Source organism: Cynocephalus volans, chromosome 1 (genome assembly GCF_027409185.1).
Source record: "Cynocephalus volans isolate mCynVol1 chromosome 1, mCynVol1.pri, whole genome shotgun sequence".
In the NCBI taxonomy this organism is placed as follows: Eukaryota; Metazoa; Chordata; class Mammalia; order Dermoptera; family Cynocephalidae; genus Cynocephalus; species Cynocephalus volans.
This window is the reverse complement of record NC_084460.1, coordinates 186798134-186822866: the sequence shown is the minus strand read 5'-3', so window position 1 is coordinate 186822866 and position 24733 is coordinate 186798134. Positions and strand designations below refer to the sequence as shown.

Sequence of the window (24733 nt, the reverse complement as noted above, 5' to 3'; positions counted from 1 at the left end):
AGCTTCATACTGGGGGCATATCCATTACCAGAAATTACTTTTGTACCCTTTTTCCCCTCCCAGTTATCCCTCAACCTCTATCCCCTTCCCCCTCTCCCCTCAACTCCAATTTGTAGCCCTAGGAATGTTCCCCTGCTCTGTTGGATCATGACACTGCTGTGGTCCTTCTTTCCTGCCTTCTTTCTCTCTTAGCTCCCACATGTGAGTGAGCACAAAAAATAAATAAATAAAAAATAAAGTAAAATAAAATATGCCTGCCTGTGTTTTACAGTATAAAAGTTTGAAGTATACATTATGTGAAAGGAGACTGATGAGGAAAAGGGAAGAAAGAAGGAGGTAAGGAAAGACAGAGACTAGAATTAGCCCAAAAGATAAAGCCCCGCATCAGTCAGCCAGCATGGAAATATTAGGGGTGGTTGAAAGCCCAAGAAGGGAACTCATTTACAGTCGCAGGACAACTGATCAGAAGTAAAAGATGTGCTCAGTGGAGAGCCATGAAGTAGAAGAGAGAGTCGCTGTGGGGTTTTGGTGGGAAAACAGCCATTTTAGACTCTAAACCTCTAGAAGGTAAGGGGTACCTTGTCAGCCTTTCTGTAACACTACAGGTAGATAGTAAATATGTCTAATTATCATTGTACAAGCAACACTCTGTAACAACACCTTGTATTGAACAAAACAGACAACTTTCCCTTTTTATTTTAGTTAAAAAGTTTAAGATTTAAACATTTTCAAGTTTGGCAAAGGTTGCCCATGCCTATTGAATACAGACCAATCCTGTAGCACCCTCAAGGCCCTCCAACGTCAGGCTGCAGCACCCCGACTCAGGCCTCTGCCCCCCACCTTCCCCCGTTGACACCCGCCCGTTCAGTTGGCCGCAGCCGTTGCCTTCTTTCCCATCGTTGTTCACACTGCTTGCAGCACGCCCACCTCTCCTGTTCAGTTCTGCCGATTCAGGCTCTGGTTGTACGTGTGACTCTCTGTGAAGATTGACGTGTTTCCAAAGTGGAATAGTTTCATCCTCCGTGTTGCCCATTGCTCTTGGTGATTGCTCAGTGAGATTCTCATCACATGGTGTCCTTAGTCTGTTTCCTGTGCATTTCCTCTGCTGTTTTGTGAGAAGGAAGAGTGTCTTATTCATCTTTGATCCCCAGTGGCTGGCACCCGTTGCATGAATGAATGAATGAATGAGTGGGCAAGTGAGTGGAGGGGTGGGTGAGTACATACGTGAGTTGGGAGTGATATGTGTTCCACATCACAGTAGCCCTTGAAGTGTTGAAAGACAAGCCACTTCACAGATGGGTTTCTACTATTATTTGTCAAAAAGTAAAGGGCTATAGTGGTCCAGTAACTTTGTGATAGGTTTTATAGGAAATGGGTATCTGCATATCACAGATGTCCAAGAATCAGTACCATATTAAATGTCTGTATTACATAAGATGAAGGCTCAGAAAGGGCTCTTAAATACTTTTACATATGTTGAGTTAAATAAAATGCTAAGCAATGCCTTAATGGGAACTTGAGACAATATAAGTGGTTCTAAATAAAATAAAAATAAATGACAATAAAGTTTCATTTTCTAGCTCCTGCTCCACACTCTTTGAAAAACAACAGGGTTTGCATAAGCAAATACTACTTATTTTAATGGCATGTTTTGTTTCTGATTCACAATCAGAAAGACCATTGAAAGCTATAGATTATTATTAACATATATTTCATAAAGTACCTGAAAATTATATTACTAAAGAATTCTTCGGTTTTTCAGAAAATCCTGATTTTAGTCTATCCCCTTAAGTATCTCTTTTAACAGTGCTTGTCACCTTCTCTTCTGGTCAGTTTCAGACCATTTTTGTGCAAATTAAGGATAGTTTGTTTGCCAACTATTTGCCTGTTGTGTGTGTGTGTGTGTGTGTGTGTGTGTGTGTGTGATTGCCATGGTCACTCATAAAATAAAATATTCACTATTTAGAATATTTTATTATTATAGACATCTTAAAACATTTATCCAGAGAATGCAATTTAAGGCATAGATTTTTCTTATTGATGTAAAATTTGTTGTTGTTTTGTTTTTGCTTAAAGTGAGAAATCTTTGTAGAGCCACAGGCAGTCCCCAAAATATAAATTTTTCAATTGCTTAAATATCATAGTGCTGAGAACAATTGCCAAACAGATGACTCAGAATACAAATCCTGAGAATGATTTTACCATTTTCTTGCTCCTCAGTATCATACCCTCTGGCTGCGAATTTTATTTAGAACCATCAGAATTCTCATTTGGAATTACAGAAGAGAGATATGATTTCCATAAAATCTTAAAGTTGGGTATTTAGGGATTTAATTAAATTTCAGTAATCTGAAGAATACTTCTAACCAGAATGTTACATCTCCACAATCCCAAATAATTCCAGCTAATTCAGGCATCATTACAACCTATTATATGTTCCAGAAGTGAGATCTAACAATGGGAAAATGGCTTAGTACACCATTTAAAGACAAACTGCCATATAGCCAGTGACATCCATGGTAATGGTTTCTTAAACTGCAGGCTCCACTTGACTCCTACATTTAAATCCCTCTTCCTCCAGGAAATAGGCAGTGCTGGAGGCACCTTCTGTCACTGGCATTGCCTAGCTGGGGTTCCTGGGACAGCTGTCTTTCTGAGCATTTGCTCTCTGCCAGTCAGGGTGCTCAACTTTCGCATGCACTATCTCAGTCGATCTTTCGCTGGGCACACCCAGTTTTGTACAAAGGGTGATTCTGAAGTTAGAGGGATTTGCCCCAAATCTGAATGCACCTGAGTGTCAGATGGAGGGCCGTCTGATTCTGCCTCCTGGGCTTCTGAGCGATCGATAAGCTGATGAATGTGAAGTGCCAAGACTGGAGCTCATACATAGGAAGGTTCAATAAGTATTAGTTTCCTTTACTATTCCTTCCAAACTCGTGCTATAAATTTCATCCGACCCCATTAAAGTTAGAGAAGATATGCAAAACTTATATTTTTACTTGCTACCATTTTCTTTCAAAACTGTGAACTTAACCTTAGAGTAACTTGAGTGGTATGTCCATACCCTTATTTCCTGTATCAATTGAAATTCAAGAGGGTTGGCTTGAAATAAATTTTACTTAATTTTTTTTACTACCACTTTAATCCTTAAGCTATGAAAATTACAAAAGTTTGTATTTACTTTTATGAGCTAACCCATTGGCTCTAGAGTTGGTTTTATAGCAGCTTTGTTAATAATTGTGAAGACCAACATGCCTTACAAATATTTAAGGAATTGTGAGCCCTTCTCATATTAATGACTCTAACCTCTTTCCCCTATAACGAGAGAAAAAACAAACTGATTTCAAAATCTCTTGGACATCCACCTAGTGGAGGATTAGTTCCTCTCAGCTTTACAGTTGACTAGACTGTGTAAGCCCCGTGAGGATGAGGACACATCTTGTTTGTTCACTGGACCTTCAACAGGAGTGCAGTAAATATTTCATTAAATGCATGAGCCATCCACCATCATTCACTTTTATGCAGAAGGTTCATAACAAGAGGTGGTACCTCTTCTTTTGAAAAATGTTAGACTCCTTAGGTAGCCCTAAATGACTAATTTGCGTCCTAGTTTTTTGTGTGTATAAAATATGCATATCCCTTTAATGAAACTTTTCACTGCTTATCTGCACCATTTGGAATATATTCTGCAACTCTCTGCATCTATCCAGTGGACTAAACTAAACTCTTTAGTTTAATCCTGTGATTGGCCTTCAAGCCCCTGTTCTCTGTCCCTGAGCGGAGCCACCAGCCTGCCTGTGCAAAGGGTCCTGGCACGCCCCAACCTGAGCAGGCGGTTCTCTTGATTTCCAGCCTCAAAGGGCAGTGCCAAGAGGCTGCCACCTTTCCAAAGGCTGCTCAGAACAAAGGGGAAGGTCATGTTAGGAGGATATGGCACTGAGCATTACAAATAGATTTAAAAGCACCCGTCAAGTGTGGGCATGAGTGTGGGCTATTCATTATTTATGTGCTTAATTTCCTTAGAGAGCAGACAAAAAGCCATCTTACTGATGACATTTCTCACTTTTTCAGAGAAATCAAATATGGTAGATAAATTAGTAAACTGGGCATAGATGTTAGTATAAACCAAGGAACAAAAGAAAGCATATATCCAATGAAGAATTGCATATATGTCAGTCACCAAGAGTCTGAAATCCAGGCACACTGGAAAGAGATGTTGGCTGGGACTCAGCCTAAGAAGGATTTCTCCATTCAAAACCCAGTTTTTAAGTTATAAAGGCTATACCTCTCCAGCCAATTGACCCTGACAGAACATGAATTGCACTTGGACTGAGGATTAGGACCAAGACTATCTGCAGTTACCAGGTTGGCATGTTGTTCAGATGCTTTCTTCTGAGAGCTTCACACTGAGCCTAGATGAACAACTGGTCACAGTACAAGATATTTACAGGTAGGCACTTCTGTTGTCTGTTTTATAACTGTTAGGTTATAAACTGTTAACTTACAGTAAGTCAGGAGGCAAGGATTGCATTTCTAATTGGACTTAGAGAATATATCATCAGAAATGCAAGTAAGAGTCATGAGTGGAGCCACCAACTTGCAGCTATTAGAAGAGCACTTTGGACATTTCTTAATGACCAGCCTTAGGTCTGTCTTTATTTAGCACATCAACATCACATTTTATAAGTGGATTAGGTTCTAAAGTTGGGACATTAGGACAAAAATGGCTTATTGTCAAAATTGTATTGAAAATGACTTAAATTATCTGTTAAGTATGCTATGCGTAATTTTTACCATGAAACCCTACAGTAACATATATGTAATATTTACAGTGAAAAATGACGAGTATATGTAAAAATATAACTTGACAGTGTTTCATTACATCATGCATAAAGCAGGATTAGCGTAAGTTAAAGGAATCTACAAGTACATTGTGTGTGATAATAATACAGCATAAAAACTACTGGATTAGACTTCAGGAAAATTAGATATGAAGACCATCCCTACACCTAACAAAAATGACCTTTAGCAAGTCACTTTACTTGTCATGGTTGAAACTTGAACCTGTTTCTCCAGTTCTGATTTGAATGTCCTTTTCATTATGCCATAGACAAGTAACAGCACATTTTACTGACATATCCTCTTCCCTGATCATCTCTCAGCACTGATTTGATAACCATGAAGGTTAATGTATACGAGCAGTATCCATTCCAGAGTACTATCTAGAATACGTAGTTCCATCTAGAACACGTAAGGCCAGCCCATGAATAACAGCCCTGATTTTGATTCTTACCCTGGGTGCTGGGCCCACTGATGGCTCTGGACAGCACCACCATTTCTAATGACAAATATCTCCCAGTAAATGTAAAAGTTTTAAAATTCGCCTAACAAAAAAATTTTATCTTAAATAATTTAATAATAGATGAATAGATGGTAATTTAAGAAAAGTATTCAAAAGACCATCTCAGAAATAGTTTTGCTGGTTCTCAGGAAATACTGACTCCACTTTTATAGAGAACAGATAGAAGATAGTGTTAGAGGTATATGGCACTGAGCATTTCAAATGGATCCAAAGGCACCCATTTTCTTAGAGAGCAGCCGTTAAGGCATCTTGCTGATGACATTTCTTACCTTTTCAAAGAAATCAAATAAGGTAGATAAGTTTGTTAACTGGGCACACGTGTTAGAATAAAAAATCAAAGAAAAAAAGGAAAACATGTATCCAGCCAAGAGTTGCATATACATCAAATGACATCTGCTGTATCGTGAGCATGTCTCCCAAGGCAAGGGAAGAGACATGGCATTATTTTATCATTTAAAACGAGGCTGGACAGAGCTGGTCAGAGTCTGTGGAAGGAGGAACATCAGCCAAGACAGCATGAATTAACTGCCCGAGGACATCTAATTTCTACAGACCATTTTCAAGGTGACGTGAGACAGGACAGAAAAACACAATACGACTTCATATTTGAATTCACTTCACTAATTCGAATACGTTTAACTTAATACACTAAGATGTAACCAACAATTTCAACATAACCTTCCATGTGAAATACTTTGAGAGCTAATTTTAAATCTTTTTCAGGCCCTGTGATAGATTCTTCCTGTTAGTACACCCTTCTGAAAATTTTAAGTTGGGGCTGAAAATAAAAATTCTGTGTGCTTCAAGTAATCGCAAACGTATAGGAAATAAAACCATGTTATCTCTGTAAAGTATGTTATCATTCTTGTCTTCCCTGCAGTAACAATCTAAAGTTGGAAATAAGGTTAGTTTTTATGGAAATAGCAGAAGAGGGGCTGGCTGGTTAGCTCGGTCGGTTAGAGCACAGTATTGTAACACCAAGGTCAAGGGTTCAGATCACTGTATCAGCCAGCTGCCAAATAATAAAATAAAATAACAGAAAAATTTCAGGTGGCAAATCCATATCGGCTTTTAGAAGCAAGAATTCCCAAAGAAGGAAAGTGTGATGTGGGGAGTGCCCAGTGCTGCTCCCGTGAGTCCACTCACAACCCGTGGCTTTCTCTGCGTAGGATACATGTTCATCCCCTATTATAGAGCAGAGTGTTCACTGGGATCCCCTTGTCTGAATGCTTCTAGCATGTTCCTGATAGGGTGGACAAGTAGCTTATTAGACACTTTTACAATGTTCTTCCCTCCAATACAATTCATGTGTGGCAATGCCTGAAATCCCTTTAGTTTAGGCTAATACCTTTCATTACCCAAGTACAGGTAACAGACAAAGGTGAATAGCTCTACAGGAGGAAGGGCATCCTGCTCTTAAATCATCCATAAGGTGTAGATGGCAGATATCAGATCCATGACCAAAGATGCAGACATTACTTGTCTTCTGGTAGAACATAAATTAGAACTCTGCCATCCAAGAAAGGATCAAAGGAGAATGATTGATTTCATCAAACACTGGGCCCAAATCCTGGCTTTCCTCTGACCCTCCATTCTTAGGGTGCCTCTTCTCCCGCTGTGTTCCACCTCTGACCTCCCCGCCCCCACCTCCAGCCCGCCCAGTGGCTTCTGTCCTACATGTTGTTCACTGTCCTGCAGGAGTCTGCCAACTGTCCCTGTAAAGGGTCACATAGTAAATATTTTAGGCTTTGTGGGCTATTCAGTTTTTGTCTTCACTGGACTCTGCTGTCACAGCAGGAAAGCACTCACAGTCGATATGTAAATGACTGAGTGTAGGGGGGCTCCAGCAGAACTTTGCTTAGCGACACTGAAGTTTGAAGTTCATGTAATTTGCACATCACAAAATATCCTTCCTCTTTTGATTTTTTCAACCACTTAAAAACATAAACACAATGACAGCCACAAACCATTCTTAGCTAAGAGCCATATAAAAGCCAGTGACCGAACAGACTTGATGCAGGAACCACAGTTTCTCAGCGCTGCCTTACTGGACTGTGACGATACCTCGAAAAACAGCCACACCCAACTGAAGTACCAACAAATAGCTTCCTGTTTATCCATTCCTTTGGCATTTTAAAGGAACTCTTCCACTTGTGAAATTAAAACCAACCTGTAAGTCAGAAGGTCCCTTTGGTTCCTGGATCTTATTCGGTTCCCTTGGACAGATCCTACTTAGCACAGGTTACAAAAGCTGGACAACCCTGCATACAATTGATGCAGGTCGTTTCTTTACAAAGCCCCTTTCTTCTCTCTCTCTCTCTCTCTCTCTCTCTCTCTCTCTCTCCCCCTCCCCCCCTCCCCCCACCGCCACCTTTTTGACTGTCCCAGCTTCCACCTGCCTCCTGGCAGTGCCATTCTGTCCCTGCAGCCCTTCTAGCCAGGGGTCACCGACACCCACTGCCAACTCTCGGCTACATGCCTGTGGATCCCAAGACTCAGTTTCTCTCCTCCGTTACCTTTTCCTCCTCCATTGCTTAAGGGCTCTCTTAGTTATCCTATGATTTTTATTGTTAACAAACACAGGGGAAACAGGGGGAAGTTCCAGTTTAAAGACCCATGAGCAGTCAGAGCTGCCCTAGAGTGAGAGTCAGAGCCTTGCCCGGGTGACACCTGGCCTCCCTCTCCTCCCCCTTCCAGGAGGACAGGGCTGGCTCCGACACTGCTGGGTCCTGAGCAGCATTCTGCTCCACCCTCCTGTGCTCTTCTTCCTCCCCCTAGAGGTCAGGATGCCTCAGGGCATGGGGACCTGGCGGTTGTGTGGATGGGGGAGCAGAGGTAAGACCTGTGCCATCTTGCTCAGCTCTGCCCCAACCGGACTCTGCTCAGGAGCTGGATCACGATCCACCCTCCATTAGTGGCTCCCTTACAAAACTTCTGGTGTTAGATGTTTTCTTCTCCTATATGGTAGAGCCACTTCGGAACATCTTCTGTGACTCTGACTGTGCCTTTGAAATCTTGCCTCCTGCACCTACCTGGCAGGTGTGGGTCGGGGGCGCCCTCCCCCATCTCTGTGGCCTGAGCCCTACCATCCTTGACCACTCTGCCATCCCCAGGGGCTCCCACTGCCTGCAGGGGAGCCACTCCGGGTTGGGTCATCCAGGAGAGCATGGGTGGGGCCAAGCCCTTTGGGATCCCTCAGCTATCACTAACTAGTTGGGGCCCAGCCTTGTGCTCACAGACGAGGACACACCCCCTCCTGGTATCCAGCCCATCTCCTCTAGATTCCCATTGCCTGTAGACTCTCTAGACCCACAGGCTGGACCAGTCTCCAAGACGTCACAGTCTCCAGGTGGATTCCTTCCTGGTTGGGCTCTGGCCTTATACCTTGTTGGCCAATGGAAACTTCTCCTGAACCCCCTCCTCATTCTGTCCCAGCTCTTCCCCGGCCTGAGCCCAGGCCCCTCATCTCCCCCTGCCAATTCCCTCCCACTGACTCCACTCCCAGGCTCTGGGACACTGACCATCATCCAGAACAAAGCCTGAACTCCTTCATTAGGTCACCACCAAATGCTACATGTGGTGAGCAGGTGGCATGTTACATGAAGCAGAGCAGAATTCAAAGACAGGAGGGGCCCAGCAAGAGAAACTATTCCACAAATGCTGGTTGGTTGGATGAATGAATGAATAATGAATGAGTGAATGAAATGGGAGCCACCCTACACTTTAAAAATTAAGCAAACAGAGTCCTGTTTTGCAGTCATTAACCTCCATCCCATCCCATAGGATTGTAAATGTCTGCTTCTAAAAGTCTCCACCTGTGTTTCAGGGCAGCTCATACACCCCATCTGACGACCATCTCCTCCTCAGCTGCCAAGTCTGACTAGAAAGTGGTGACCAGAGGCTACGCCAAGTTCTTGGCCTCTCCAGACAGCACATTTCAAACATTCTGACGTTCCTCATTTACTTCTCAAACCTGAATTGAATAGCTCCTTTGTTCTGAGCACTGTCTCATTGTCAGATCATGTGTCCGTTATTTATTTTATATATTTGATATAAAATATTAATATAATATAATATAAATATTAAATACTTATGTTATATTTTTATATTATATTTATTTATATTTTATATTTATATTTAACCTGGTCATCTAATTCTTTTCTAGCCTCTTGACTGATGATAACTTTGGGGGAGGGAGTCATGTGGCCAGACACATCCCTTTTAGGAGACCTGTGATATAGATGCTGAATTCAGTATAGTGCAACTCTGAGAGCCATGAATGAAACCGTCTTCTGAGGCAATGATATAGGAGTTCTCCTATCTCTGACATCACTCCCTTATGCACACAGCAGCTGGGTCCGGTGAGGCCGTCCAGCCCACCGTGTCCCTGCTGTGAAGCAGTGAGCCTCGGTGCCGTGTGGGGCAAGCCTTCCTCCAGCTCAGGGAACCACAGAGCTCTTACTGCTGCATTGTTTGCATCCCTTCCCTTTTGTTCTGTGGACAGAGAGACCAGGCAAATGGGTCATTGGGTTGACCTGAAACATGCACAGTCACTGCTTCTTAACTAAATAGTCCTTCTCAAGCAAGGCCAGTTCTAAATCATTTAGTGACTCTCCAATGACAACATCAGTGGCTCTCAAACTGGAAAGTGTGCCAGTGTCCCCTTGAGGGCTTGTTGTTCAATAGCAGATCATGGCCCCGCCCAGCGTTTGTTCTGACTCAGAAAGTCTGAGTGGCTCCCAGTCCCTACAGCTTTGTTTCCCAGGTGGTGCTGATGCTGCAGCAGGGGCCCACACTTTGGGAGCCACCTCCTGCAGGTTCTGTAGGTTCTGTCCCTTGAGTATTTTCCAGCTTCATCTATGCTCCCACCTCCCCCACCATCACCACAGGAACCTCACCCAGGGTCACTGAGCAGTTCCCCATAGCTGGGTCCTCTCTGGTTTCCTCACTCGGGTGCAGCAGCGCATGCAGCTTGCTTTGCCTACAGCATCACACCCTCCCCAGCAATGGCTGGTCACCCTTTAGGCTCAGATGAAGTGTCCCTTCTCTGGCAATATCTCGGTCTCCCCTGTTCCCCTTCCCTAGTACTCTGAGCAGACTTCAGCATTGCAAGCATCACACTCTGTTCTAATCACTGACTCACCTGTCGGCATCCCTGATACACATGCCTTGTAGAGAACAGGTGCCCAGTTCATGTTTGTTCCATGTGACACTCCCCGTTCATTGGACAAGCTGACTGGCTGCTGTTTACATTGGAGGACAAGGAAGGGGGCTGCAGGAAGTGCACAGAGATGAAAGGACAGTCCACCACCCCATCAGAGAAGGGAATTGAGGACAGGTTACATTTTAAGTGAACGTGAAGGAATCTAAAAGGAAATTTTTCAATTCATTTTTCAACTGAATTACTCAACATGCCCAAGGAAGATGGTGTTCTTCAAATGCAGAATTCTGCAGTGAAAGCTTTTAGATGACTCAGACCAACAGGTGAATCCAGTGCACCCAGCAAGGTCCCCTCATCTGCAATGGAAAGGGAGAGGGGCATGTGCCAGAAAGAGGCTGGTGGATTTCTGCAAAAGAGATGCCTGTTCTAATCTTTCCCATCCAGGCAGGTGGCGTTGTGAGATTCACACATCCCAGTCTTACTGTCTCCCTAAGGGCTGATGATCTGCCACCGGCAGCATGCAGGATGGCTTGGAAGGACATATAAAATACAGTCACTTGCAAACTGTACACATAAATTGACACAGTGCTACTGTTGTCATGGAGATCAAAAGAGAAGGTTTCTTAAAGGAAGTGGGGGTTGGGAGGGATTTGGAGGCTGGAGAAAGGGCAGCTGGAAGGATGAAAGAAGGTTGTTTAGGGAGACTACAGGAGGAAAAAAATGCCAGGGCTGGAAAGTAGGAAAGGAGCTCCACAGACGGCAGATAAATTAGAGAAATTAGGATTACTGTTGGATCCAAAGGTAAATGAATGAGAGAGTAAAATTCAACTTGGGAAGAGCAATTTATCCTTAGACAAGTAACACAGCAGTAAATAGGTAGGAGCTTCTCTTAGAATCGTAGCACATTCAAAGGGATTTGGGGAAAATCTATAAATAATAATGTTCTGCTGTGTTGAAAGAGACTCAATTTGCTGAATTCTTGAATACAGAGTAGAAGGGAGCCCTTAGTTTTGGGGGTTTTTCCCTATACGCTTACTTCCCAAAGTACTTCTTTAATTTGTGTGAAGAGCTGGCTATCAACTGAGATTTGCTATAAATCGGGGGGTATGTTCTTGTCATAATAACACATAACCCAATGGCTGACTGAATAAGTGAACAAACTCTCTTTCTGGAATCTTTCTTTTAAGAAGGAAAAAATAAATGACATCCAAATAAACTGACTCTTGAGAAGCTATTTTTTGTCCCCGATGGGGCATGAAGCTGGCCCCTGCAAATCCTGTCTTGACCTGTCATTCCTAAACATGGACCAACATGCCAAGTGACAGCAGGAAGCTGCTGTCAGAGGTTGAATCCACACTTATGGCCCTCCCATGGTGCAGCGAAGACTCCTCTTCTGTAGCAGTGAGCCAGCCTCTCTTGAGCCACTCACTTATGGGTCTGGAGTCCAGGTACACCTTCTGACTTCATACCCTTTTCCAGTCACATTATAAACATGCACTGTGATCATTCTTACCATTACCTTTATTGCATCTCATATATGTTCAAAATCATTCTCCATCTACAAGAACATTTTCTGAGAACATCCATTGTGCTGAAGCCCTGATATGGACAGGGGGAAGAAGGTCGGTGAGATTTCATTTTTATGGGAGTCTTTGCATTCTAGGTACTTGCCATTGAGACCTGGGGAACCAGACACTTACTATGGAACAGTGGCCACCAGAGGAGGTGGAAGTGGTCAGTTCTTGCTGAGCAGATGGTGGGTCAGTGCAAGCTAGTGCAGACCAGAGGAAGGGGGCTCCTTGGTGGAGGCGGTCTACGGAAGCCTCCCTGGTGAGTTGGAGGTTGAGCTGACCCACAGCGAATGAATAGGGTTTGAAAGGAGGAAGAAGAACATTCTTTGACAGGGGCTTTCATGAGATGAGAATATGTAAGAGAGTTGGAATCCCCGTTCTTTTTCAGGCAGTCAGAGAGGAACCTAGGCCAGGGAGGAACATCCAGGAGACATCAGTCTGGAAAGACGACAGCAGACTCAGGTGTCGCAGCAGGTGCTGCTGAGATTTGGAGAGAGAGAGGACATGGCCACAGTGGCTTCTTAGGAATTGTCTTCTCCAATATCATGCAACCCAGATTAAAATATGTTTCAAAATCCCGAACTTTTTCCTTTCTTTCTACCCCACCATTAACCACATTCACTGAATTTCATGAAGGCAAATAACTATTTTTCATCCATATTATCAGCTATTCTTCAGTGTTATTTAATAGCCATAGAACAGTATTCTAAAACTGTCATCCCCATTAGGATGTCTTCTCTGCATACACCAGCCAACCATCTCCCCTTATCCCAAGCAGACACATGCTTCAAGCAGAAATGTTTACAGCATCATCCAAAGCAAATTTTCCCAGAAAGCGTCTTATGTGCTAACTTGTCCTGGGATAATATGAAGCCCACTGCCAGACAAATAGATTAAAGTGCCTCGACTGGTGCACTCCCCGCCCCACACAGTTTGGTGTCCATAGCTCAGAGTGAGCCTCCAGTGTCACTTTAAAAACCCTTCACCACAGCCCCTAAAATTTCCTACACTTAATGTAAAAAATTTCTGCATTTATGGATTCTTTCAGAGATCTGTGTTTTTTAATATATCCTCAAGGATTTCTTTAAACACATTTCCTGATTTAAAACTGACTATTTTGTCTACAGATTAATAATGGAACTTAAACTTTGCCTGGTAGAGTGAGAATTTTTGTTTGCATTTGTGCATAAAAATATAATACTTTCTCTTCATGCGATCTATCACATTTTCCTTTGATTGGAAATACTTTGTTTACTACAACTTTACAAATTTAATTCACAAGACTTGCAAAAAGGAGAAAAGTTATCTGAGGCTCTGTGAATGGTTAAAGCTAGATACAACTTTTAGCAAGACCAGGGTTAGAATTCCAACTCTATACTCACCTTGAGAAAGATGTTTTAACTCTTTGAAATTGTTTCTTCATCCGTAAAGAAGGACGAGGAGATTTCCTGGAGCTGTTGCGAGAGCAAATGGGATTATGTACGTAATTTAACTGTTACAGTGATTAGACAAAGCCCATGTTCAGTAAGTGGAGGTGGTGGAGGTGGTGGTAACATCAGTGACGACGGTGGAGATAGTGGAGGTCGTGGCAGTTGATTTGTTGTTGGAGGTAGTGAGACGAGGTGGTAAAGGTGGTAGATTTGGTAGAGGTGGTTGCACCATTAGGTGATAGTGATGGTCATGATATTGGTGCCACTGGTGGCAAAGTTGACGTATTGTCCATTTTTTGTCACATATAACAGAATACCAGAAGCTGGGTAATACACACAGAACTGGAACTTATTTGTTATAGCTTCAGAGGCTGGGAAGTCCACAGTCCAGAAGGCACCTCCGGGGAGGGCCTTCTTCCTGTGGGAACTCTCTACAGGGTTCCATGGTAATACAGGGTATCACCTGATGAGAACGGCATGAGCCAGAGAACTGACCTCCTCGCCTGCTCTCCTTATAAAGCCGTCAGAGCCATGCCCGTGACAGCCCATTAAACCATCAACCCATTGCTCTGTGAATGGATCAACCCATTCAGGAGGGCACAGTTCACACAATCTGATTACCTCTCAAAGGTCCCACCTTTCAAATACCATAGTTGGACCTCCCATCCTTTAAACACTGGTACAGTGGGGATCAAGTTTCCAACACATGAACTTTTGGGGAGCACATTTGACCCACAGCAGTTGGTGATGATGCTTTTGGCGGTGGTGGAGGTGGTCACAGTGAATCGGCAACTACGAAGGTGGCGGTGATGGTGGTGGAGATGGCAGTAGTGATAGTGTGGTGGAGGTTGTGGTCGGGGAGGTGGAGGTTGTGGTGTTGTTGATGTTGGCAGTGGGGATAGTGATGGTGCAGAGGTGGTACAGACGTGGTGAGCGTCTACTGGTGGTGGTGTTCATCATGGTGGGGGGTGGCAGCTACTGCTTTAATTGAAATAGAAAGATAAATAACCTAGAGATGACTTTAGCACACCACCCTTTTAACAACAGCATTACTGAGATACAATTAAGATACCATAACGTGCACTGTTTTAAGTGTATGATTCAATGGTAGTTAGTATGTTTACAGAGATGTGCAACCATCTCCATCACCACAGACATTTTCTTCACCCCAAGAGAAACCTTGTGACCACTGGTGGTCACTCCCATCCTCCCACACCACCTTTTAACACCTCCTGGTTTGGGGGCCCGCAAGCGATGGAGCTACATGTATAAGTTCCGTTTATAAGAAACATCTCTCACTGCTTCCCCAGGTGCAATGATTTATTCTGCAGGATAACCATCGATCGTATTAGCACCCTGAAAAGAAAAGATGTGAACACACTAATACCTTTGAATAACTTACAGCTCTATTCAACGTATTTCTCTTACAATTGGAATTTTAAGAAAAATGGAGGAGAGCTTTTGTTTGTTCCTTGTGATGAACATAATCCCTTAAGTTACTAAATCTCACTGCACATCCAAAAGAACATAACAAAAAAATTCTATCTCATTAACAGCTAATTGAAGTACATACTTTTAAAAATAAGACAAGTCATCCAATTCTGGGACTTGAGTCTAATAAAAAACTTAGAAACAGAGAAACTATATGTACAAAGGTTCTCAGCATAGCATTTGTGATAGAAAATAAATTAGGAAACAAAAATATCCCCTACAGTAATTTTAAAAGGTTAAATAAAATAAAATATCAATACGATGGAATATAATTTTTAAAGTCTGTGAAATAAAGATGGGAACGTGGTCATAACAGCATATTCAATGAAAAAAATGAAGCACCAAATTGTACCAACCATGAACACAACCAAGTGCGGGAAAAATTTACTTAAACAGACTGAAATGCATCAAAATTTGAATAGGGTTGCATAGGAACAGTGGCTGTATGGTTTTATTTTAGAACAAAATAAAATTTTTCTACACAATATTTTGCAGAAGTATCAAATAAACAGAAACAACCTTTATGTTATTTTAGAACTAGCAAGACTAAAATTTCGTTCTTCTGAGAAATATGTAAAGAATGTTCTTTAATTTTTAACAAAATATTGAAACCGAACAGAACAAAAATACCTGTGTGGCGTATTACACTTAAGCCAGGTAGAATGTTTTCACCCACAGAGAGGAAAAAAGGGAAGATTCTTCCATCCTACCTGTGCAGCCAGATCACAGGCGTGATTAATCCCCCTGAGCCTGAAGAACTAAATGTCAGCATGCAGGTCCTTCACTACTTGAAGAGGATTAGCTAAATTAGTTGCTCTATGTAAACATTTTCTCATAGGCATATGACTCCACTGTCTACACTTTCCTCCTGACCTGACTGCATAGCCCCCATACTGTGAGTCTGACTTGTTCTCTTAAACATGCTTAAAGCCTCACAGGGAGCCAGTTGTACAATTAGGTAGACTATTTAATGAATGTAAACCTAATTTTTAAAAATATATCATTTATATTTGAGTCAGTGTATTTAACATTAAAAAACTATGTAAAATAGAAAAAACCTCTTTGTTTTAAATCTGACTTATAGATGACTTTTGCAGGGAAATTGTATTAATTAGTCAAATGATATAAATGCAATTCAGTGGTTGCAGTAAAAGTTTCCACGTAATCAAATTCTCAGAAGCTAAAATCACAAAATCTTATTTCAAAACAAAGTGAAAAGCCATAGTTGATCAATGCAAGAGGCAACATGCCTGTGGATTCAGGGCTGCGTAGACATTTGTTTATAAGGGATGAGCTCTTAAACCAGCGTCTAACTCCCAACCAACATAACTAAAAAAATCCATGGTTTACATGATAAGTAAATCATGTTTACCTGATATCTATTAGCACTACATAAATGTACTAAATCAGACTGGTTGTTGAGAAAAGCAACTGGAACCCTAGAAAACCGTAAATGAAGAAACTTGCTTTAACAAAGAAATGTGATTTCACTGCTCTTGTAGAACTCGAACTAACCCTGAAGACGTCTTGAGAAAATCTATTCCCACTGGGAGGTTAGCACATGAGGCCGCCCATAAGGATTTGCTGAGTTCATCAAGGCTGCGGCTCTGCTCAAAACCTTTTTCTGATTTCTCACTGTCTGTACTCCCCTCGTTCACATTTTGCTGGTTTTCAAGGACTGGCTCTGCCCTGCCTGTTTCCATCATTTCTCAGTGCTGGGCCCTGGGGGCTCCTTCCCTCAGGCTCCGCCCACCAAAGCCCCCCCTGGCTTCCCTTCCTTTGCAGCCTGCCTGCCCCACCTGCAGTCTGCCCCTTCCAACTACCTGGGACCACGCTCACTGGCTGCTTCTGGACACCTGCTGTCCTTTGCTTTCTGCCACCATACACTTGGACACTTCACAATTCTCTATTGGTTCTTAAGTGTTTATTTTCCTTCTCTAGCTGGACTGTAAGCACTTGCAGGACAGAGAAAGCTTTCCATAGCCAGGGGAGGTCTAAATCCATGGCTTGTACTTAAATATATATATATAAATATATGTATGTATATGTATATACAGTCATCCCTCAGTATCTGTGGGGAATTGGGTTCAGGAATCCTGTGGATACTGAAATCCGCAGATGCTCAAGCCCCTGATATAAAATGGCGTGGTGTTTGCGTACAACCTACACACATCCTACTATATACTTTAAATCATCTCTAGCTTGCTTATAACACCTAATACAATGTAAATGTTATGTAAGTAGTTGTCATACTGTATTTTTATTTGTATTATTTTTTATTGTTATTTTTATTGTTTTTTAAAAGTATTTTAATCCATAGTTGGTTGAATCTGCCAAGCAGAACCCGTGGATACAGAGGGACATCTGTGTGTTTATATATATGTATACATGCACATAAATACACACAAAAAATACACACATACACACACATGCACACATGCCTATCTGTTGACTGCTTGAAAGTCTACAGAAACTTTATGTGGAGCATTACCTTGGTGTTGTTCTTACACTTAAAAAGGGTCTTGCTTCTTGAAGACCCACAGCAGCCAAAATTGTACTGTCTTCGACTTGGCAGATCCTTTTCTCATCAGCAAGTGCAGCTAACTCCAGCCTCTCCCTCCCCCATTTAAATCACTGCAAAATGACCCAAAATGACATAGGCCTTAAGGAAAACGGTTTGCGTTCCTGTCGGTGATGGACTCCCTTTCACACACCAGTTTTCAACCTGAAAACAGCATTGTTCTTGGATATCTCTTAGAATGTAAGCTCCACAAGGGCAGGGACTTTAAAAAAAAAACAAAAAAAAACTCGATTCTGTTCCCCAGCGCCGAGAGCCATGCCTGGCACAGAGTGCAAGCTCTGTCCGCATGGCTGGGTGAACACGTGGAGGTCGGTCTCCCTGTGTGATCACTGGTGTACGTGAGACAGCACGAACACAGTCTGTCTCTTGAAACTTTCCCGACAATTAGACAAGTCAACAGAGCAGCACGCCGCAGGGGCTAAGAGCACAGATGCCCGGTTTCAGCTTCCCTTTCTGCCACTGCCATGTGCGTGACCTTGTAAAATGAAGGTCATCATAGTACTGGCTCTGAGAGCGGTGGAGAGGGTCGGGCACATTAACACAGGTGGAGTAAGCGTGCCCAGCAAAGAACGAGCCAAAGGAGCTGCAGCCACTAACACAACCCCAACGCCACTGCTGCTACTCCTGCACTTGTTACTGTTGTCACTCGGCTTTGTTTTTGTTTCCTGAGTTGGTGTGGCTGTTGATTTCACTCTTGTCCTACCTCAAGTCTTCTTTAGTGTATTCTTTTCTTTCCTGTTTAGGCTCCCAAGAAACATTTGCAAAATGGGATTATCCGTGGCTACCAAATAGGTTACCGAGAGTACAGCACTGGGGGCAACTTCCAATTCAACATTATCAGCATCGACACCACCGGGGACAGTGAGGTTTACACCCTGGACAACCTAAATAAGTTCACCCAGTATGGCCTGGTGGTGCAGGCCTGCAACCGGGCTGGCACGGGACCTTCTTCTCAGGAAATTATCACCACCACCCTCGAGGATGGTAGGTTCCTTCCTCAATGGTTTGCTCTGGTGGCCACTCTGGCTCCCACTGCCTCGCTTCCTGCTGGGGTTTCCGGTGAGAAAGCCCAGCCTAATTACTTTGCCCACCACACTGATTCGATCCCACCCTGGACAGGTCTGAATTGCAAAGCTAAAATCCATCCCCTTTTCAGAATCTTCCTCATTCATTTCAAGCACAAGAATTGGGCTTTTCCCAAGGGAAACAAAGGCTCTCCCTATTGCTGTAGCAGTCTGACTGGAATACAGAAATCCTGTTTTCTAAGAATTTCTTCCAAATCAATGTTAAGAAGCTTTTTTTCTTCCCTATTGCTTTCCATTCTGAGATCAAAGAAAAAGAATTATCAAGCTTCCTGGAGCAGATCTCACAGTGATGGAGCGCCCCCTAGTGAGCATGATGAATTAATTTGCCCTTCCACCACTGTGACACTAAAAACAACCTGAACGTTCCAATTTCCAGAAGTGCTTGAAGACAGAGAGCCCTGTTGTCCCAAGGCACAGTGTTTGAGATGGAGAGATAAGATATGGGGTTAATTGCAGCCCTAAGTGGTCGATCTGAAGGCCCCAAGCTCGCACCATAATTACATTTTGTGCAATTACCCATTTGATCGCGGGTTTGAGGAAGCAAATTCTGACTTGCATCTGTTAATTCCTGACAGTTTTTACAGGGACAGAGGTCTTAGATAACTAGCAACTTGAAGACTAGGATTTTCTTTCTACTTTCATAATCTTTGCAATAGTGGTTAAATATGCCTTTGGTTTTGCTTCAATGCTCATTTTCACTAAGATGCATGTTTCAGTCAATATTTTGCACCTTCTTCCAGCTCAACATTTAAGGTTTGCAAAAACTCAGTATTAAAAATCCTGCAATCCTTCTAACTTGTCTCTCAGTCCGTTGTCTCTCTTTCCTCCAAACATTATAGCACTAAAAAGAGGGCTGATGGAGATGGGTGGTGAGAAAACGGATTACGTTTCCACGTTTTTAGCACACTTCACTAGTCAGGATTGCAATCTTTCTGCCAGATATTACTAAATACGGAGGGAATGTACTGCATGAAGTAAATGTAACTTGCAGGAGCGGTGGGAACATAAGTGAAACATGCAATAAGATCAGAAGTGTACTCAAGTCTGGGAAGACCTGTAACAGTGACGCAATTATGTTGGAAAGAGAGACCATGGAATTCGCTAGGACAGATGCATAAACTCATAGTATTTTATCAAGTTATCGAATTAGTTGTATAGGGAAGTGGCACTCATTTTTTTCTCTTATTTTGGGAATTGAGTGCAATTTTTTCTTTTTGCTTGCACATTGAAATATTAAACTATGTTGATTTTTCAGTATTGCTTTGCTAACAAAACCACCCACAGTTGTTACAGATTCTAATTATTTAATTTCAGTGCCCAGTTACCCCCCCGAAAATGTCCAAGCCATAGCAACATCACCAGAAAGCATATCAATATCCTGGTCCACACTTTCCAAGGAAGCCTTGAATGGAATTCTCCAGGGGTTCAGAGTCATTTACTGGGCCAACCTCATGGATGGAGGTAAGAGAATTAAATAGGACTTTGAGTTTGCCCTAAAGGATGCACTGTGGAATTTGCAGACCCTCTTCCTGATGTGGGGTTCTGGATATGGCGGGCACCTCTTTATCTATGGACATTTTCCTCTCTTCTATTATCTCTCATCTGACATTTGAACAGGTGTATAAACTTATTTAAAACATCACCTACCTTCAAAACACAGTTTGGAGCATAGGAGGGGGTGGCACTTGGGAAAGTTGGGCATGAATATACTCATATTTGCCTAATTACAGTACCTATGTCAAGGCTCTGCAGACAGCTCAGAACCTTGAAATGTATCTAGAATGTTCTACGTGGTGTGTATCCTGAAAAGTTGGCTTCTTCCTATTCCCCACATAGAACTCAGGAGAGTAACTTTAGTTGAACTATGAGGAGGTTGGGGAAGATGCCAGAACACCTTGAGAGGACTGTTCCTATTCTCCCCGAGGAGCTATTAAACACCCCATATTGGTCTCCTATTTTTTTTTCTCCTCCTTCTCTTCCTTCTCTTCCTTGTTCTTTCTCTTGTACCTTTGTGTGTGTTTCTTTCAAATTGTAGGACAAAATTCCCCTGTTTGTGTGGGGCAAGATTTTGACTAAGAGACCTGCTCAGATCACGGCAAGACTGGGGCCAGACATTTCCTAGGAGACTGCCTCTGGGTGTCGTTGCTTTCACACTGTGGGTGCTGCCGAGCCAGGCCGAGCCTCACTGAGTGAGCATGACAGGAAGGGCCCCCCCACGTCTGGTCAGGCAGCCCACACCTCCTGCCCTGCTGCCCCCCGACCACGCCTCCCCTCTCGTCTGGGGCTTTCTTCAGCACCCATGACTTGGGTGTGGTCTGCTGGTGGACACTCACCTCTGAATTTGGGCAAATACAGCAGAGACCTCTGGAGCCTGTCCTGCCCCTACTCAGGACCACCTGGTCTGTTCTGCCCAGCAGGCCGCTGTCCCCACACAGGTCAGTGGGGCCCGGTATTAGTGCTAGAATAAGGGTAAGAAGACACATGAGCAAAATAAGTATTGTTTGCCAGGTAAATACCAGTGTTTGAGCCTTAGCTATTTATGTCTCTAAGTAGACTGGTTTCTAAGGGTGTGGACCTGACCCAATTCCTCTTGATGTCAAGTCTGGCATCGCGCACAGCCCCCAGCATTAGAAGACATTCTAGGACTCACAACATCTGAGCATCTGCTCTGTGCTGAGCTCGTGCGAGACCCCGAGGATGCAGCCTCTGCCCTGTTGAGCGTCCTAGACCAGCGGACGAGGGACGCTCTAATGAACATGGAACCACAAACCCAACAAGGTGCAGCCCCATACAGGGGCGGATTGAAGTAGATGATTTTCTTTTCCCCCTTTCCCACAAAAAAAGCTTTAAAATATCCTATAAAGTGTAGAGCAATGAGAATTTGTAAACGATATCTATTTTACTGACAAAACGCCATGGGATGTGATCACATACACCTGATCTGATTTCTGCTCCTCATCTTGAAGAGATGAAATTAAATATCGTAGCACACTCACCTGAAGGCAGTACCACACTAAACATGCTCTTTTTATTATTATTGTTGGAAATATTTCCAGGATCCAGTGGTGACTATTTGTTTGTGTCATTCATATTTTCACATATCACCCATATTTACTAATATTGCCTATCGACATCTTAGTTCTAAAATAGATGATGTGGTTTTATACTTTTAAAGCTTTAAATTCTTGAATATTTGAAAATATGTAATTATTTAAATAAAGAATGCTTAGAAATGCATACAGTGTTTGAAGATACTTTTACTCACTGAATTAAGATAAAAGTGATGTGACTTATGTCTAATGTAGAAGTTCTACACTTTATTTCTATAAGAAAGAAACTCTCGGAAACGTAAACTTGCTTATGAACAGTCACTCCCTACCTGCCACCTAATATGACGTTTATGAATTAGCAGGTCACTTTGTGTAATTACTTTGCACAAACTCCACAGGCTGTGGCTCCCAGGCTTGGCTGTTCTCCCACAAGCAATGAACATCTAGAGACAGAGTAAAAAACTCACCAGCTAAACCTTGAGAAAACATCAGACACAAACTACATACACCACACACAACATACCACATACACACAACACAGCACACAGCACCCACATCACACGCACACACACCAAATACATCGTGTACAACATATCACACACTCACACACCACACACACACATATAGACACACAGCACACACCACCCATATCTCACACACACACCACATACACCACACACTAAACACAACACACACCATAAACCACATGCACACTACACACTACACACACTATATACTACATACACAACACACACAGCACACAACACACACACACACATGTGCACCACACACCACACACACTATGCACTACTCACACTACCCACCACATACAACACACACATAGCACGTACACTGCACACACCACATATACCATACACACCCACACACACCCGTCCCACACACTACACCACACACACACAAACACCACACATCACAGTAAGACACCACACACATCACACACCAGATACACACACACCATGCACTCACACAGACTGAGACAGACCGTTACCCTCCCTGCATTTAGCAATTGACCCAAATAGTTTCCAAAATGTAAGAAAGCATTTCATTGTTAGTGTGATCAGATAAAATAAAACTTGTTAATATTTGTGATAGGGTAGATTAAATATACAATACTTTGGTAAAATCTCTGAGTTTTTAAAATCATAATCAGAAAGTTAAATAATTTTTAAGATCAGACAGAAACAGTTCATCTTTGATTACCAGAAAAATCGTACACTTTGAAAAGTCACCATTTCCATGTGAATCTTAGCTCCTTTTCACCTCTTCTGTCATTCCTCATGACAAAAATGATGGATTATGAAGTAAAGCAATATGTCGGTGCCAGCAGGAGAGGGCGGGTTGCGGGATGCTGCAGAAGTTATTTCCACCCTTAATTTGTTTTCTGCCTTAAAACCCTTTCAGAATGGGGCGGGGCGTAAATAAATATATAACACCATTTTGTTTGAAAAAAACTTTTTGTAATACAAATAATATTTCTAAATTTATTTTATATAGTCATCTTACTTTACTCATAATGTCAACTGAACACTACACTTTAGTTCTTGTTACATATGTGAGTGTATGTATCTCTCTCTATATATATATGTATGTAAAAGATATATATAAACTCTCTATATATGTAAAAGATATATATTATCTATGTAAAAGATGCATATCTCTATTTAAGAGATATCTATATCTATATCTTTTTAAACAGCCCCACTGGGGCCGTGGAAGGTGAGTGACAGAAACCCACATTTGCACCGTAGGAAAAAACATGCTGACGAGAATGGCCGGTGGAGCACACCGTTTTGTACATGGCTTTTTCGTCCTTTTCCTTCTCATTTCCTCCAGGTCTGCTCGTCACCCAGTGTCTATGGACAGGAATCTGCCCTTCCAGCACAGACAGTGAGCTGTCCCTGTAGAGAGACAGAGAGACTGGATTCCAGTGCTCGGGCATTTTAGAAATCTTTGGGGACTCATTTTGAATTGGGGTTTTGACTGCAAACATACTCATAGTTCACGACAAATTAGTTCATCAAAACAGTATAAAACCCCAAATGGGTAAACATCGGCTGCTAATCCTGATCAGTGCACTAATTCGTTGGCAGGTGGAACTCTTTTAATTGTTGCTTTCTTTTGAAAGGCAGGGCGCACCGCATTCCCTCCTTCCTCTCACCATCCTGCTCCTCATCGTCTGTCTGCATCAGGGACAGCTCTGCCCGATCGGCACAGCTCTGTCCTGTGTGGCAGTGTGAGGTCACGCTTTTTGTGTGAGGTCACGCTTTTTGTGTGAGGTCACTCTTTTTCGTGAGGCAGACCTCTCCACCCCCCACCCCCGTTCCCTTCTTAAAGATGGAAAAGCAGAAGCTCCGTGAGGTTGGAGGGCTTGGGCAGGGTCTCATGAGTAGCTCCCGGCCCTGCCCTGGTAGCCCCTCCTGTCGTTGCATTTTTCTTGGTATATGTGTGTGCGTGTGTGTGTGTGTATGTGCAATCTTTGACACAACATAGACATTTTCAAAGATGAAAAAATCTTGATGAGTTCTAAATTTAAAGTTTTTCTATTGGCATTTGGGTTTTTATCCTAATCTAATCGTCCTATATTATATAAGTTCAGGAAAATTAAAATAATAGTTGAATCTGGAAAGAGCCTTTCTTCAGAAGGGAGAATTTCTAATCCATCTGGGGCAACCAATTATTGACCTTCTGCATGCATGATGACCGCATGTGTGAGCAAATATTTTTCTTGTTTGGAGAAGCCATCTGTTGAGACTTCCAAACTGTGACCTCTAAAAGCTGGCACCTGCTGACCTCAGCATTCATTTCTTCAGGGCTGTCGTCTTCGCTCTCCTTTCTCCCCAGCAAAGTGTCCTGCCTGCTGAATTCATCAGCCCACTCCCGGTGGCCCCAGGCCTCTGGGCTCCTGCTGGGGTCGGGCTCTCTGTGTCCACATGGGGCTTCTTTGTCCTCTCCCCTCCTGACAGTGACCACCCACAGGAACT

The 24733-nt window shown here is 42.7% G+C and overlaps 1 protein-coding gene across 1 annotated transcript in view; it reads left to right on the top strand.

Annotated features, from left to right (window-relative positions):
• DSCAM (DS cell adhesion molecule) overlaps positions 1 to 24733 on the top strand; it is a 607645-nt gene that overhangs the window by 486789 nt on the left and 96123 nt on the right. The window contains exons 17-18 of the mRNA XM_063083118.1: positions 18340 to 18580; positions 19996 to 20142. Coding sequence (XP_062939188.1) covers positions 18340 to 18580; positions 19996 to 20142 — 388 coding nt within the window. The remainder of the gene's footprint in view (positions 1 to 18339; positions 18581 to 19995; positions 20143 to 24733) is intronic.